The following is a 16,134-nucleotide window of genomic DNA, read 5'->3' on the forward strand; positions in this document are numbered from 1 at the left end:
TAGCTACCTTTATGAAATAACGTGTTATTTTGAAAAGAAAGACTTGACATTTTTGCAAAATACAAGCAAGCTTAAAAGGGACCTGGAGATTCTTTTAGACATAATGGAAATTTTGAACATGTATTTCATGGCTAGTCAGACTAACCTGTGTAATAGTGACCTTAGACCTGTCTCACTTGTTGATCAGTATTCACTGGAACATTCTTATCAGGTTACAGTGACGGTTACAGTGTCACTGTATCATAAGTCAAGTGCTTATTCCTGGTAGAGCCTAGTAATTGTCAGGTCACCATGACCTCACCGTGTCATGAATCCTGTCATGATGTCAGGGCTAAAAATAAACATGGGAATACCAGTATCATTGTCCTGGATATATTTTCGGACTAGACACAGGTAGGTTGTAGTACGCGTCAACACCCCTGCATATTTTACATCAAATTGGACAGATTTCAGTCATGTTAGCACCTACAACTGGTTCATCTCAATCCTTCATAGATTGTAACAGCTGACATCTGTTTTATGGATCTTATTGTGGATCTTAATCTGCATAGGGTTTCTTTATAAAACATGTCGGAACAGATTTACCTGTCAGTGTTTCCTGGAAGATGCATTGTATAACCTGAGATAACATTTCAGTTACCGGTAATTCTAAGAAACACTTTGTTCAGTAGATAGTCACCTCACAATCTATTCACCTGTGGAAATTTCTTAGCTTAGCATTTTATTCAATACTTCAATTGAGAAAATCAATCCCATAAAGACATACCTGTGAAGAGTGCGTGACTGGGTCATTTTGACTTGTACCTTTTTGGGTTTACTTAGCAATATAATCAGCTAGGTGTGTACTTGCTTGTTATGGAAAGATATGATGTGACATGTTGTAATCAGTGTAGTAGCTATCTCACCTCATTTCAGCAGCTGGCGTATACAGGTTGTCAGTAAATACATTGTAGAAATAACTGTGTGTGTCGATTTTCATTGTTTATTACCTGTATACAGCCTGTGCCAATTTCGTATTTCTCACCTGCTCCTTACTTTCAGGAGATTTTATAATCAGTATATGGACTATACTGAACAGCAAAAGAAACGCAATGCTTTTTGTCAGGTTTTAAAATAGAAGATATTAACATGAAAGCTTACTTTATTGAAATTTCATTTTTTCGAAACTTGCCTTTCTTTTGCTGTCCAGTATAGATTAAACTGATCTCACGCATGCTATACTAGAGGACGTTTTGCTATACTAGAGGACGTTTTGCTATACTAGAGGACATTTTGCTATACTAGAGGACGTTTTGCTATACTAGAGGACGTTTTGCTATACTAGAGGACGTTTTGCTATACTAGAGTTTTAGGATAATTACTGGAATGCAACAGTTTGTAAATGATTACTGAAATTTGAATCTTTCTCAAAGCTCTTTTTCTGAAACTTGAACATAGTTTTGTAAGCTGATTCATATTTTTTATGTAAAACCAATGTTTTCCCTTGACTGACAAACATGGGGGTCTTCAGTACCCCAAATTTGTAGTTTCAAGGCTCCTTGCAGGCAATGTGAGGGTCCTGTGAAGTAACAGAGTAGAGAATTGTATGTTGTAACAATTTCTTCAGAGCCTGGAATGAATCATTGATCAAGTGGACTGATGATTGAAATGATGCATGAAACTACTTCAGAGGGAAACGAGATGTCTTGTTGGTACATAGAATAATATTGTGCATCCGTCTGTGTCCATTCTGTACATTTGTATGTAGTGGCTGCACATTTGCGTGTTGCGTAAAATCATGCAAGACATATGATATTTCTTTTCTAAATATACAACTGTGTGAAGTCATGAAGCAAGGTTCCTTGAAAATGTTCACCTTACTCTGTTTTCCTGCCTATCCTTAGTGTCACCCTGATCGCTTAAAATTGTGTTATGCAGGACATAGTGTTTTTAATTAGAAGTGTGCAGTATTACCTTTATATCATGGAATCAAACACTAGTAAGTACATATCACAAAATATTTGATGTAGAAAAATAAGAGGAAATTATTTGCAACCAGTTTCCTATATAATCATAATAAATGTGAGTGTTAATTTATCTGTAGTGACATAAGCATGAACCAATAAAATACACAGTTGTCCAAAACACATGGAAAGACCCGCATTGAACAACAAACAAAACATGGAAGGGGGTAGAGCTGTTTTTGTTCAGGCTCTGGAATAGCCAAGTGGCTAAAACGCCCACTCAAACCTGAGTTCAATTTCCCACATGTGTACAATGTGTGAAGCCCATTTCTGGTGTTGTCAGCTGTGATATAGGTGGGCATAGGAATATTGCTTTAAGTGGTGTGGACCCATACTAACTCACTTACTCTTTCAGGCTCATAACCAACTGGAAACAAAAGAACGTGTAATAAATTATCTAGTGTATTTGCAACGCATAGTCCATTGCAATACTAAGCAAAACTGGGTTTGTTACCCATCACTTTTGCTTACATACTGTAAATCATGAAATTAATGCGAGCATTTTATTAATGCGAAAAATGCGTGTGTACATGTGTCGCATTATTAAAATGACACATTTCAGTCTTGGGGTGTACTTTTGAATAGACATCAGAAAACAGAAATCTCTTCTCGTCCTTATTGTCTTCAATACAATCAATACAGAATAAAACAACAATTTAGACATCTTGTATAACATTCATTGACAATCGAGCACTCGTTACATTGACACTACTTAATACCCATTGAAATTATTCATTGGCAAATTTTGTCACTAAGCAGAAGTGTTGACACTACACACTACACCAGTCAATACAGGTCACTTCCTCATCACAGGTATCGCAAGTAAGTTGTCACTGGTTACAATAATCACTGTCAATTGTTCAAAGTCATTGAAGAACATCCGCCAGACTGGACATTCTCCAGTCACGCAGGATCGTTTCGCGATCTTTGCTCACCTTTGCAATCGCGACCTCTATCCATTTGTAGAGGCGTCATCACATTCGTTATGACATTGCACAATTACCAGGGTTTTTTATATGTTAACATGTGTCACCTCAATTTAATTTGAGCAAATCCGTTCAACAGAAGTCTTTCAAGACGGATTACATTTATAATTGTTGCCATAAGACAAGTAGTGGCAAGCAATCACATGATCAAACATGGCAGCGTAATCAAAACATCATCAGCTCCAATCCATTCAATGCTTAACAAGTTCAAGGTCACTAGTGTGTGGTAAATAGAAATGAAAAGAAAATGAACATCAAAGAATCAGGGTGTCGCATTTTCTGATCAGCACAGCTTCCTGAGCTCACATTAATTTCATGACGCATTTTAGACAAGACCTTTGCACTCGTATTAAATTCATGACGCATTAATTTCATGATTTACAGTAACTTGCAGCTGACGATTCTGCACTAAAGGAAACATTTGTAATAGAAACCTGTATGGTGATTTCAGGACAAATATATGTTTCCACTTCTGTTTCAGGTGTTCAAGGATCTCCTGGATGAGCTACAGGTCTTGTGTCAACAACCGTCCCCAGCTGCACCTAGAAAGACATCTCAGGTGTCTATCAATGATGCTAAACCTGCTGCCAAAACAGAGGTGGATAATGAATGGCTTAGAGGCACAAATGCCTTGAAAGCAGAGAAGGTTGGTTGATACTTGACTTTATCAGTTTTATTAGCTTTTTGTTTCTCGGAAACTACTGTGTAGGATTAGCTTTTTGTTTCACGCTTTTAGTCTTTATGCTAAACAACGAGGTTAAATTCTGACACTTGAAATTGATTCCAATTTCCAGTATTGATTCAAATGTTATACAAATGTCCTTCAGATCCTAGGGTTTCAGGGTACTGAGTGAATATCACATTTGGTATTTATTTAGAAATGTGTTCAATCAAAGGCAAGTGACATCAAGAGAATGGCTTTTTATTTCAATTGTTAATTTTGTTTGCTATTATTAACACAAAACTGATAACTCTTCACACAGTTAGAAATTGTGGTAAGTACAGTCCAGAGACTTTGGTGGAATCCATGTCAATAATATCAAAAGTGGTTCATCGTCTGTGGGCCAAGTGGTTTAAGCATTTGCTGCCCACACCAAACACATTGGTTCGAGTCCCGACAAGGGTAAGATGTGTGGAGTCCATTTCTGGTGTACCCTGCTAGAATATTGCTAGTGACATGTCTTGCATCTGCAGCAAACCCTGGCTGATGACTATACGATACGACTAGATATTTGTATAGCGCCGATATCCAGTTAGTTCAACTGCTCAAGAGCACTTTCTTTTTCCCTCGATCATTGGATATCCATCACAACGGCACATAGTATTTTCAATCTCAACTCCCTGGGGATCATACAACTCTTGCAGCCTACCAGGCGCACCGAGTTAATGTGGCTTTCCCATCCTTACGAGGTACCCATTCACACCTGGGTGGACTGGGTGGACTGGGACAGATAGTCACAGTACTTTGTCCATGTTTACTGCACATTGCTGTACCCGCAACCAGGTGTATATTCATCTGAAACTGTTCATATTACTTATATATGCTGAAAAAGTTATACAAAGGGCATCAAAGATTTTGATTTGTTGAGCGTTATCAGGGACTTATCTGTGTTTGAGAGTCCCTGGGACTCTTGCTTATAGGGGTCCTGGACAACAAAATGGGGGACTTAAATATTCTTATTAATACTGTTATTGTTTTGCGTATTATGATCAACACATTAATTGTTACATTAATGAAATTGCAAACGATAACCCATCTCTTACTAGTAGTAGCAAACTCAGTGACGACTTATTATTACTTGACTGGAATTTTTACAAAAGTATTTGGACATCCACAGCGACTGTGTCCCTGTGGATGTGCTGATAAATATTGTTGCATCCATGATCAATTTTTATGGGTGTAAAATGCAGGAATTCACAACCCTTAAATCCTTGACTCATTAAGAAACATTCTCTTTCTTTATTTATCAGCAAAGAGAAGTAGCAGTGGCAAAGATGCCAAAGAAAAAGAAAGGTAATCTACATCTATTTCAACTTGGTACACACTAAAGTAAAAACTTAGCATTCATGGATTTCAGTATGGTGATACTCTAATAACAGTACAATACACAGAGCTGCCTTCCTGGCATATTTGGGCATATTTTGTACACGTTTTAAATAAAATGCTATTGTACGCCCACATAGCAGATTGTACGCCAATGTATGCCATTCCACACTGTAGTTCAACCTTTAGTATTAACCATTATTGTGAATGTCCCTGTCTGTTCTTCCAATATTGTTTATCAGTGCCATCAACACCCGAGTCCTACCGATATATTCCGAATGCTTACAAATGGCAACAGCATGGCTGGCAAAACCCTGGATTTGAAAATACAAACATTATCCTTTAATCATAACTTTATTGAGAAATACACTTTCATCCTGGCAATAAGCAGGTCACCTAAAGGAGCCAAGTATACATATTGTACATATTGCTGTGCAGACATTAATATTCCACATTTGGGATACATTCCGGGTCTGTTGGAGGAGCCAGATTATATTTCTTCTGAGATTGTACACTTTTACACTTCAAAATACACTTTTTAGCCACCATGAATACACTTTGAAGGCAAGTGGGGTAGGCAGGTCTGAATACATGGGTGGATGCAGGAATTTTTAAAGAGGCGGGAAGGAGAGGGAATGGCCATTTTGAATCGTCTGAACATTTCATTATATGCGTTTGTTCCTTATTGCCGAAATTGGTTCTATACATAATCTGTTTTTGACACTGTTATACGTTCACAGCTAACAAGTCAAATGGTGTGAAGAGTGCACCTGTACAGACTCTCCCTCAAACAGTGGAGAAGGAGAGTACCACTGATGAATCGGATGCAGATTCAAGTGACCTAGGGGAGGATGAGACGTTTGTGAAGCAGCTTCAGAGTGTGCGGACAAATGTGAAAAAAGCTGCTCCATTCAAAATCACCCAGCCTAAAGTGCCTAAGGAAGAGGAAGCATGGGCGTTCCCGCACTCGCCCGACACAGGAGGAGGCTTGATGCCCTTCGAAGCCTTCAGGAAGGTGGGGCCAATAGGATCCAAGGTGGGTGGTGGGTGCCTCAGATCTTGTAGCTGATACTTTTTGTCATAATTTGGGTTACATATTCTCAGGATGGAAAATGAAAACTACCAGCACTCAAAATTATTGTTGTCCGTAGGCCCAAAGACAACAGAAAACCACTCCGACCAGTCTCTTTTTTTCAGCTGATCCTTATGGCCGACAACTTTTTCTTCTCTAATGACCAAGAGTATTATTTCCATAATAAAACATAGGGCCTACACATTCTTAGCAGGATCCACAACTTTTCATGGACCTGGGTCCTTAGAGCCTGTAGCTTTTCAGGGGTAAGGTCAAACAGTGCTAACTACTGTCTGTCACCATGTTTAACGTGACTTTTCCGTAACGATGATTAGAGGAGTCGGATTGTTGTGGTGGATGGGTGGGATGGGTATCACCTTATGCATGGGCTAGAAGATCACTGTTTTTTCTACCTGTATCACTGGGTAATCAAGTTTCCAGTGTGATCACCGATCTTGCCATCAACCATCACTTTGCTAGGTGCTCGAATAGTTAGAATATTGATGAATGCTATGCAAATCAAATAACTAGTCACTAATGATCAAGTTAATGTGTGTTGTAAATTGTTGTATCCCATTCTTTGCTTTCACTTTCACTCATAAAGATCTGGGTTTGTTCTTCAGTAACCTGTGCTTGTCATAAGCAGCAGCCAGTGGTATCAAGTGGTCAGGCTTGCTGACCTGGCTAATGCATGTTATATCTCATTGCATACATTGATGCTCATGCTGTTCGTCACAGGGTTGTCTGGTCTAAACTTGTTTGTTTGCACCATCACATAGCTGAAATATTCCTGAAAGTGGCATTTAACTACAAGCAAACACACACAAAATATTATGTCATCCAGACACGAGTACCTTCACTGTCTTTTAACTGGAATATTGATGAGTGCGGTATTAAACAACCAACAAATATGCCTATATTCCATCTTACTGTTTATATTGTCAGGCAACTGCAGTGGCTCCAACCATGGGTCTAGATGATTTTGGGGCACCAGGTAGGTAACACTGATGCAGTTTGGACCCAGTGTCCACAAGTACCCTGTAGAAATTCTGTGTCCTCTGGCACAGCAGACACACACAGGTCTTGGACAAAGGACCAATTGTGATTATTCTCAGCTGTGTTTTTTCTTACCAATAGTTAACTCATTAACTCTGATGAATGTTAATAATCAGGATAAGATGGTTTTCCAACTTCTTTGTGTGGTAAGGGGCAATGGGCAAGTCAAGTGGGTTAAAGCAGTTGCTTCTCTCAATGAAGACCTGTGTTCGATTACCCACATAGGTACAGTGTGTGAAGCCCATTTCTTGTGTCCACCCGTCATGATACCAAATGGCATATTACCAAAACAGTCAACTTTCATCATGTTCTTTTCTGTAACACAAGCATTAGGACGAATAAGTTATCTGCTCTTCATCATATGTAGCATCTTGTATTCAGGGAGGATGGCAGAAACACGTGCCAGCTCTGTCTCTCGTGCCAGCCCGGACAGAAGATCTCCCAAACCTGCTGCTAGACCACCTCAGATTGAAATAGACTGGCCGCTGAAAGATGAATTTGACTTTCAATTAGCGTGTAAAGTCTGTTTCCAGAAGATTGGAGAGGGGGTCAAAGGTTATGTTTATAAGCCATTCCGACACAACTGCTTGAAGAACTTTTTCCTAATTCGACTTAAAGATAAGGAGAACTTAAATTGGTTGAGAGTTCGACCGCGAGCAGAGTCCCAGATCCATCGCAATGCCAACTACAAGATTTGTCAGCAGTTCCAGAACTCTGTGCCATGTCGTGTTGGAGAAGAACGGTGTACTTTCCCCCATCACTGGCCAGAGGTTCGACTCTGGGGCATGGACAGGGAGGGCCAATTCATCATTACAGAATTTATGGAGCATCTTAAAAAGATTGGCGTTGGTGAGCTTTATGTTAAATACTAATCAACACCAAAAAGCTTCCTCTTTCAGTACCACACTCCTTTCACCCCATCATCCCTCTGTATGTGACATTATGTTGCTCAGGGTGTTTAATATTGAGAGATGTCCATATAAATGTTAGAAAGTATTCCAGCTTCAGGTCAAGAACATTCATACAGTAGCTGACTCTTTTTCACTCATAGTACACTTAAGGAGAAGCACTGACACTTCAAAATGGACCGCACGTCTTTCTGGTCAAACGACAGCATGAAAAGTGAGGTGCAGGGTAGACAGCCAGTGTTATCTGCTCTTGGCTGTAGGTGGCCCAGACGGGCCCTGTAACTAAGGGTGGTCTCACAAGACAAAGTTTTTTGTTTTGTAAATGTTTTATTATAAAATTTAGTTACAGCTGTCATAGGAATTTTTAATGGACATAAATAATGCTTATATGGAGGAGCACTTTTGGCAAAGAATTCATAGCCTCCACAGGTTTGTATAAATCAAGATGCTAATGCAATAAGCTCTAAGTCGTCCATGAAGTCGTTTCTTTTCATTATTAGCATTTGTCCAAGACTAACCCAATGAAATTATATAATTCAATGTAGCATTGATATTGTTCTATAATTTTGCAGACACCAGCATTGGCAGAGTGCCAGCTTCATCAGTCACTGACCAGAAGCATGTCATCCCAGGAATGAACTACCAGACAGCCACCCCGACAACTTCAGTGAAACCAGTGCCAGCTGGCCCTGCCCACTTGCCATCAGCCCCTCCTCCAGCCAGGCAGTCTCCCCAGAAAAGTAAACAACCTACTGTTGGTATACCACCAACTCCAAGCAGTGCTATCATGCAGGACAAGTTAACCCCAACAATCCACCATCCACCCCCCAACTTTTCAGTTCCACCTCCAAACATTCGAGGTCCTCCGCCTGGTATGACAAGTCCTGTTGCTTACACACCCCAGGAAGAATATCGACCACCTGCATCTACACATCCAGACGGAGATGCAAGCTCAAGGATTAAGATAGAAAATCCTATAGCAGACTCTTACGAGTTCAAGGTCATGTGTAAGATGTGCTTATGTTACAACAACTTCCCAGGCCGGTATATCTACAGCCCCCATCCCCACTTGTGTGAAGAGAACATCCTGGCAATGAGGGGGCGGCAGGGAAACAGCCCCTGGTTCCGGGTGCGGGAACGGAAGAATCACCGTGAATTTCCTGGGAACTATGTCATTTGTAACAGTGTCACACATAATCGGATTGAGTGGTGTCACTACGGGGAGGAAAACTGCAGCTTTGCCCACAACATCATTGAACAGATTCTATGGACTCTTGAAAAAGATGGAGGGAATTTTAACGTGACTGAGTTCATCATGCAGAATCGGTCCTCAAGTAAGAACAGAGGTTTCTCTCTCAATGAAATCCTCTCCAAACATGGTGGTTACTTCACCTTCATCTGCCGCAACTGCTACTACAGCCAGCCCCCGATGATAGCCACTGAAGGTGGTAGTGGATTCTGCAGTGGAATGTACAAACATCCATGGCAGTCCAGCTCAGTTTTGGCTCACTTTGATCCAAATGGGGCTGTTACAGTTATCAACAACAGAGGATTCCTTCACAAAACAGCCTTCTTTAAAATCTGCAGATGGCTTCATTTCTGTCGCAACTTGCTTCAAGGAATCTGTCGTTTTGCCCACAGCATGGTAGAGCGAGATGTATGGATGCTGGAACGTGACACTGGGATGAGCAGGAAGGAGATAGTCCAGGAGTCCGACATCCTGACCGGTCGCAGTCATGCACCAGGACCACCTCTGCCGCCAGGGCTTTCAACAGACACTCGACGTCTGCCTCCAAAAACCACATCAGCAGCAGCTGCAGCAACACCAACAAGGACTGCACCACCTGCAACACCACCACCATCAGCGGCAGGAACTGCTGACTGCCCTTACAATGTGCAGATCATATGTGGAATATGCTGGAAGAAGGGAGCCAGAAGCTTCCAAGATGGAAACAAGGACAGATGTAGCAAGCTGCACAATCTGTGGCACCAAATTCGGATGTTCCAGGTTCAGCCGAGCTTGAAGGAGATTCGGCCTCTTCCAAGGAAGATCCCCACCAACTACCACTTCATTATCTGCAAGTATGTGAGAGAGAAGAAGAGGTGCGACTACAACTTGGGAGGACCATGTCAGTTTGCACATGGAGAAGAGGAACTGGAGATCTGGAAGTGGATGTGCAAAAATAACGGTAATTAGGAACATTGTATCTGCCATGTATCGTATATTAAAATCATGGTAATATCTATGTCCTGTAATAGGGATTTACTTATGCTTTTGAACTCTGTCTCCTTGAAAGAAAGTGAAATACAGTTGAAACATAACACACTCAGCACCGTCTCATTGATATTGATAACAACAAGAATTAAATATTATTTTGTGACAATGGGGTAACATCAGTCATTATGATGGAAATAGGTGATTATATTAGGCAATGACCCTGTGTTTAGTGGGCAAAAGAACAAAACTTGAACATTTATATCATGGTGGACATATTAGACTGGCATTTTGAAGTCTATACATGGAAAGTGTGTTGTTTCCAGTGAAAACGCTGGACGAACTTGCCGAGGTATCCCGCAAGGCCCAACTTGCACGTCAACCAAAACCTGGGGAGTCTGTCGTGTCTGTACAGAAAGCTGCAGCCCGTGTTATTGCTCCCTCTGACCTGAACTTCAACCCCCACTACTGCCAGTACTGTGGTATTCAGTCCAACAGTGAGAAGCAGTGGGACAACCACTGTGCCTCAGAGCGGCACACATTCAATGTCAACTCCGACAAGGACCATCAGTGGAACCATCGACAGCCTCCCTGGGGAATACCATCCTCCAGTTATGACCTCTGCTCTAAGTAAGTTTGCCTTACCATGTAGGCGACAGGTACAACCGTTCAGTGGTTGGTTGTTTTTTTTCATGCACTGAATCTGTAAATAGTTGAATCTGGGCCTGACAATCTGGTGATCAACATCATGAGTATAGATCTATGGAATTGGGATATTATGATAGCCAAGTCTGTGATCCTGACCACCAAATTCCTTTATTTGCCTCTTACGACAAGAGTTGGTTACTGAAGATCAGTTCAAACCCAGATTCTGTACTCTGATTTAACACAATTAGATTATCTACAGGATGCTGTTTTCTGGCTGGAAAATTGCTTAGTGTGGCATGAAACAAGTACTGAGAGGCAGACACACATGAAAATTTCAATTGATTTGAGATCACCGATACCTATTATTTATTCTCAAAAAATCATTGTGGCTATGGTGAAGGAATTCATATGATAGGTGATATACCTTTGATCCTATAATTCATTTTAAGATACAACAGTGATTCCAACATTATATGATCCAGGTTGAAAATTTGCCTGTTATTCAAGAATTCATTCCGGGTTTTTTTTTAAAAAAAGCCCGTTGCCAGACGTCTGGGACAGGTCATTTTTCATTTCGGACAATCAAATAATGGTATCTTACTTGTCCGTGGACTACTAGATAATTTCCATGTATGGTTTCAAACTGCAAATAATCTTGAATTTCATTTCCTATCTGCTCGTAATGAAGCTATTAAAGTTTGCAATGATAATAAAGCACAGCTAGTAGATAGTGAAATGATCATCACTCTTTGATAAATAGTCAAGTAAACATTAAGATCACGCTTTATGTAATAAATTCAGGGCATGTGGAAAATTAGTCAGGACAAGTTACATTCTTGAAGTCACTTGCCCTGATTTTCAAAATGATTTTGAACCAGTCATTCTGTACAATGTGCATATGAACCTGGGATTCACAAATTCATGATTTATAATTTGCAAAAAGCTTGAGAATTCAGGATGTAATACAGTGAGATACTCATAAATTCATGATATACCTATGTGTGTAATATGCATAACATGTTACATTTTATTGCAAACCTGTGAAGGTCTGGGGTAGAATAGGCCAACAGCAACACATGCTTGCCATAAAAGGTGACCTAATGGGATCGGGTGGTCAGGCTCACTGACTTTGTTGACACGTCATCAATTCCCAGTTGGCAGATCAATGCTCTTGCTGTTGATCACTGGATGGTCTGGTCCAGACTCGAGTATTTACATACCGCCATATAGCTGGAATACTGCTGAGTGTGGAGTGTCACTCACACACTCACCCATATTATTGCAGACACATGAATGGTGAGATGTGCCAATACTCCCATGTTCCGGAGATGTACAACCTTTGTAACTACGCCCACTCAGAGGAAGAACTGGATGAGTGGAAGGAGCGCTATGAGTGGCGGCAATTAAAGCGAGACATGGCCAAGAAACAGAAGGTCTTTTCTTACATGGATCAACTCCTTGAAAAGTATGAGACATCTGATTCGGGGATCTCTGTTGTAAGTCCTAATACTCTTTTTTTAAAATATTTAAGGAAAACACTGCTTTGTTAATCATTTGATGTGATGATTGTGATTCTTTTTTAGAGAACTGGATTGTCCTCATTCAAACAATTAGGTCACTGATTTCCCTTTTGCCTTATATCTGACACAATATTTTTGTTCACAAAATTAATTATACAAGGAGTTCTCATTTGTTAGAGCTTGGGCATTTAACAGCATCCATATATTGTTGTTCTTCCTTACTTCACCAACTTCTACTGACCATATGTTAGTTTAAGTGAGATGAAATCACACCGTCAACGTCTTTGTTTTACTACAGTCGGTATTCACTGCTAGGAGCTTAAGCCATATGCCAGACTTGTGAGTCTGGTGAAGTCTGTCTTTACAGTGATCCTAGACAAATACTTCCAGTGTTTACAATATTGAAACTGATGCTATAGGTCATGGACTGGCTAAAGACAATCAAAGTGCTTTGAATGGTCATGTGACTGACTGATTTATTGATCTCATTTAGTGACCTGCAGGGGGTCACCACTGACAGTCATGTGATATCAATATTGACTTTGCCCATTGAAAACAGCATGTCCAATGCAAGTGGCAATAAACAGTTGATATTAAGAATCTCATGGTTAAAGGTCACATGCAATGTAAAACACAACTTTGCAGATTCTGATACCTTTTGGTATGCACTTTCGAAAACAAATCATCAAAACTGCCAATTCAACCTATGAAAAAAACGTGATGAAAAAAAGGTTGTAAAATCAGAGTGCAAACGATTCACTAATGTTCCCAATCGCTAGAGGAAAAAGTGGTTTCAAGAGCTATGCTTCACTGCTATCATACTGCATGCACAGTGAATAGGTTCGCGGAGCTTGAAACAGTATGCTTGCTCGGGGTATGCACTCGTGAGCAGTAGTCTAATCTTGGTTGTATGCACAAACAAGAAAATAGTCTACTCATTGCTTGAAAAATACAAAAAAAATCATGTTGTTTTTGATAAGCAGAATCTGTCACAGAGAATACTCAGTGTCTCGGGTTTATAGACACCTATATGTTTGTCTGTATGTCTGCTAATGACAAAACGCAATGCACAATCACTGAAGACATGCAATATGAAATTCACACCAATCAGGCTTTTAAGTCATAAACAAAGAGCTGGCTAAACAAATTGGCAAATGAACCAGTGGCCAATGAAAAGGTTTCGTTACATTTGATTGCACACCCACTGGCTCTGACTGGGTTTGGTTCAGTTTTTTGGTTGCATGTGACCTTTGAATGTTTAACATTAAATAACAAAAGAGCAGCAGCCGTGGTAAAATGAAATGGTAATTTCAGAACTTTATTTTTAGAATTACACTTTCTCAGTAAAGCACAATGTTTCTTTTTGTGGGTACAGTCCCATTTGTTGTTCAAAAACACGGACACTGAAGATCATAAACCTATTCATTTTCACTACGTCGGTATGGTGCACAGCTTGTAATCACTACACCTGTTTCAGATGTCGGAGGAAGTTGAAGGTGTGTCGGTCACACCGCCCATGGAGTCACTGAATGTGTACAGAGAGGATAAAAAGGCTTCACTTGTGTGGACATTCATCATCAGGTCAATGGTAAGTGTCGACATTAATGTTTGCAATACTTCAATATGCCAATTGGCCATTAGGGCCTGCTGCTTCTGCTTGCAGGTGTAAAATTCTTTTTCAGAAGAAGTCCTCCTTGGGGTACATATATAGCATCAAAATGTCCATTTTAAAATGCCTACGACAGTTGTAACAATATTGAATAAATATTTTACAAAACAAAAAACTCGTTTTGTCTTGTGAGACCACCCCTACAGGGCCCCTACCTGGGCCCCTTGACAGCCAAGAGCAGGTAACTCCCGCCGCGAACCTCGCACCTCACTTTTCATACTGTCGTCATAAGAGACAGACGTCCAGCACAAAGACACAAGTACTGTCAAAGCTTACGGATAACTATGAGTGAGAAGACTTCTAACTCTGTATGTATGGTTCCTTTTTTATGCACGGGCGCTATTAGGAATTCATAGGTTAGACCTTTTCATTCATGAAATGTTGTAACTTTACGTGGTGTCCGCGTCTTTCAGCCATGTGGCTGACAAGATGGCGGTCAGCATGTTCCGCATGGTTAATGTTTCCAGCCTTGTTAATTAAAAAATTAGGCGTGGATTCTATTGCTATGGGGTGATTATGGATTTTTCCTTTGCTTGCAATTGGTAAGTTTTAGTATAGTATCCTTTATGACTTCTCTACTTAAGCGCATTGGGGGCTATTCATACAGTTCAGTATAATAGCTGCTATTTTTTACAGATTAGATATCGCCTGTGCGTTTTATTTTTCTCTGTAAAATTATGTGTGCTTAGTGGATTTACGGACCTTGCTACTACATAGCTTGGTTCTGTTTTTTCCAGTTTAAAGGATGCTCAACATGCAGCGCCATGCTGCCTCCCCAAGATACACACACGTCCTGCCTCAGGTGCCTAGCTGAAGACGCACATGACGACCAGGGATGTGCTATATGCCAGGGGTTTTCACCCAGGGCCATAAAGACTAGGCACGCAGACCTTATATTCTATAGGTCTCTGATTCAGGCGGGGGGTGACATTTGGGCCCAGGAGCCACCCTCAAAAAAAGCTAAAGGGGAGAAAAAGAAGGGTTCTTCGGCGGGGGGGAAATCTTCCAAATCAGCGAAGTGTACAGTCGCCCCCCCCCCGGCGGTGGCTTCCACTTCATCCTGTGCACCTCCGTCTCAATCATCACAACCCTTAACCCTTGATATGCTAACTAATCTCTTACAGCAGCAAATGGCTTCGGTCCACACGCTCATTTCGGACGCGATGTCTGGTCTCCGTCAGGAGATCGGCGTCCGTCCGGATGGGGGTGTGGCTTCTAATATGGCGTCCCAAGGGGTCCCCAGCCAAACCTCTGGTATTGGTGTGGGGACACCCTCAGTGAGTGATCCGGTGCCGTTAGCAACTTCGGTAGCCGGTCACTCGGGGACGACCTCTCTCGGTCTTCCTAGGGAAGCGGGGCCGGCTATGCGTCACACGGACTCGGTCTCGGTCGGGTCCATGGCGTCGAGCCGCTCGGCTCTTCTCGAGCCTCTCTCACTCTCCGATGTTCCCTCGACCGATCCTCCGGAGCTGTCTCTCCAGTCAGAGACGTCGTTGCTGGAGGATCGCGTCGAGGAGATCATGGAGGAGGGGGAGGGTCGGGAGGGGCCTAGCGAAGCTTCTTTTTCGCTCGGCGCCTCCCTGAGGCAGGTACGGGAGCGTATAGCTACTGTCCTGCCTCAGGTGGTTGTGGCCACGGCGACGCCTGACCCCATGGAGTTTCGGCTCCCGGGGGAGGCATTCGCTCCGATGAAGGTGGCGGATACTCGGCTCCGCATAATCCCTTCAATTTTAGCCGATGTTATCAATCCCCTCCTGTCGGGATCCCGATCTCGCTTCGATTTACCGGAGCTTGATCGGAGATACCTGATGGGGGATCTCGGCATTTATAACCCCCCTGTGGTAGACGACTGCATTTATGCGTCGGTTGCCCTGGGGGGTTCATCTGGCAGCTCACTTGCCTCGGCGAGGCAGGGTCGGAGGCTACCACCCTTTACTTCCAATGCGACTGCCCTCAAATCTGCCTATAGGTCTTTTGAGGAGCAGTACCGCAACGCGGCGCAATGTCTCAAAG

At 41.7% G+C, this 16,134-nt stretch overlaps 1 protein-coding gene across 1 annotated transcript in view; it reads left to right on the forward strand.

Annotated features, from left to right (window-relative positions):
• LOC137283741 (3'-5' exoribonuclease HELZ2-like) overlaps positions 1-16,134 on the forward strand; it is a 58,915-nt gene that overhangs the window by 12,362 nt on the left and 30,419 nt on the right. Inside the window, exons 7-15 of the mRNA XM_067815409.1 lie at positions 3,471-3,635; positions 4,961-5,003; positions 5,774-6,069; positions 7,051-7,099; positions 7,543-8,010; positions 8,642-10,258; positions 10,611-10,914; positions 12,218-12,428; positions 13,930-14,040. Of these exons, the coding sequence (XP_067671510.1) occupies positions 3,471-3,635; positions 4,961-5,003; positions 5,774-6,069; positions 7,051-7,099; positions 7,543-8,010; positions 8,642-10,258; positions 10,611-10,914; positions 12,218-12,428; positions 13,930-14,040 (3,264 nt within the window). The remainder of the gene's footprint in view (positions 1-3,470; positions 3,636-4,960; positions 5,004-5,773; positions 6,070-7,050; positions 7,100-7,542; positions 8,011-8,641; positions 10,259-10,610; positions 10,915-12,217; positions 12,429-13,929; positions 14,041-16,134) is intronic.

This window comes from Haliotis asinina, chromosome 5 (assembly GCF_037392515.1).
Source record: "Haliotis asinina isolate JCU_RB_2024 chromosome 5, JCU_Hal_asi_v2, whole genome shotgun sequence".
Classification (NCBI taxonomy): Eukaryota; Metazoa; Mollusca; class Gastropoda; order Lepetellida; family Haliotidae; genus Haliotis; species Haliotis asinina.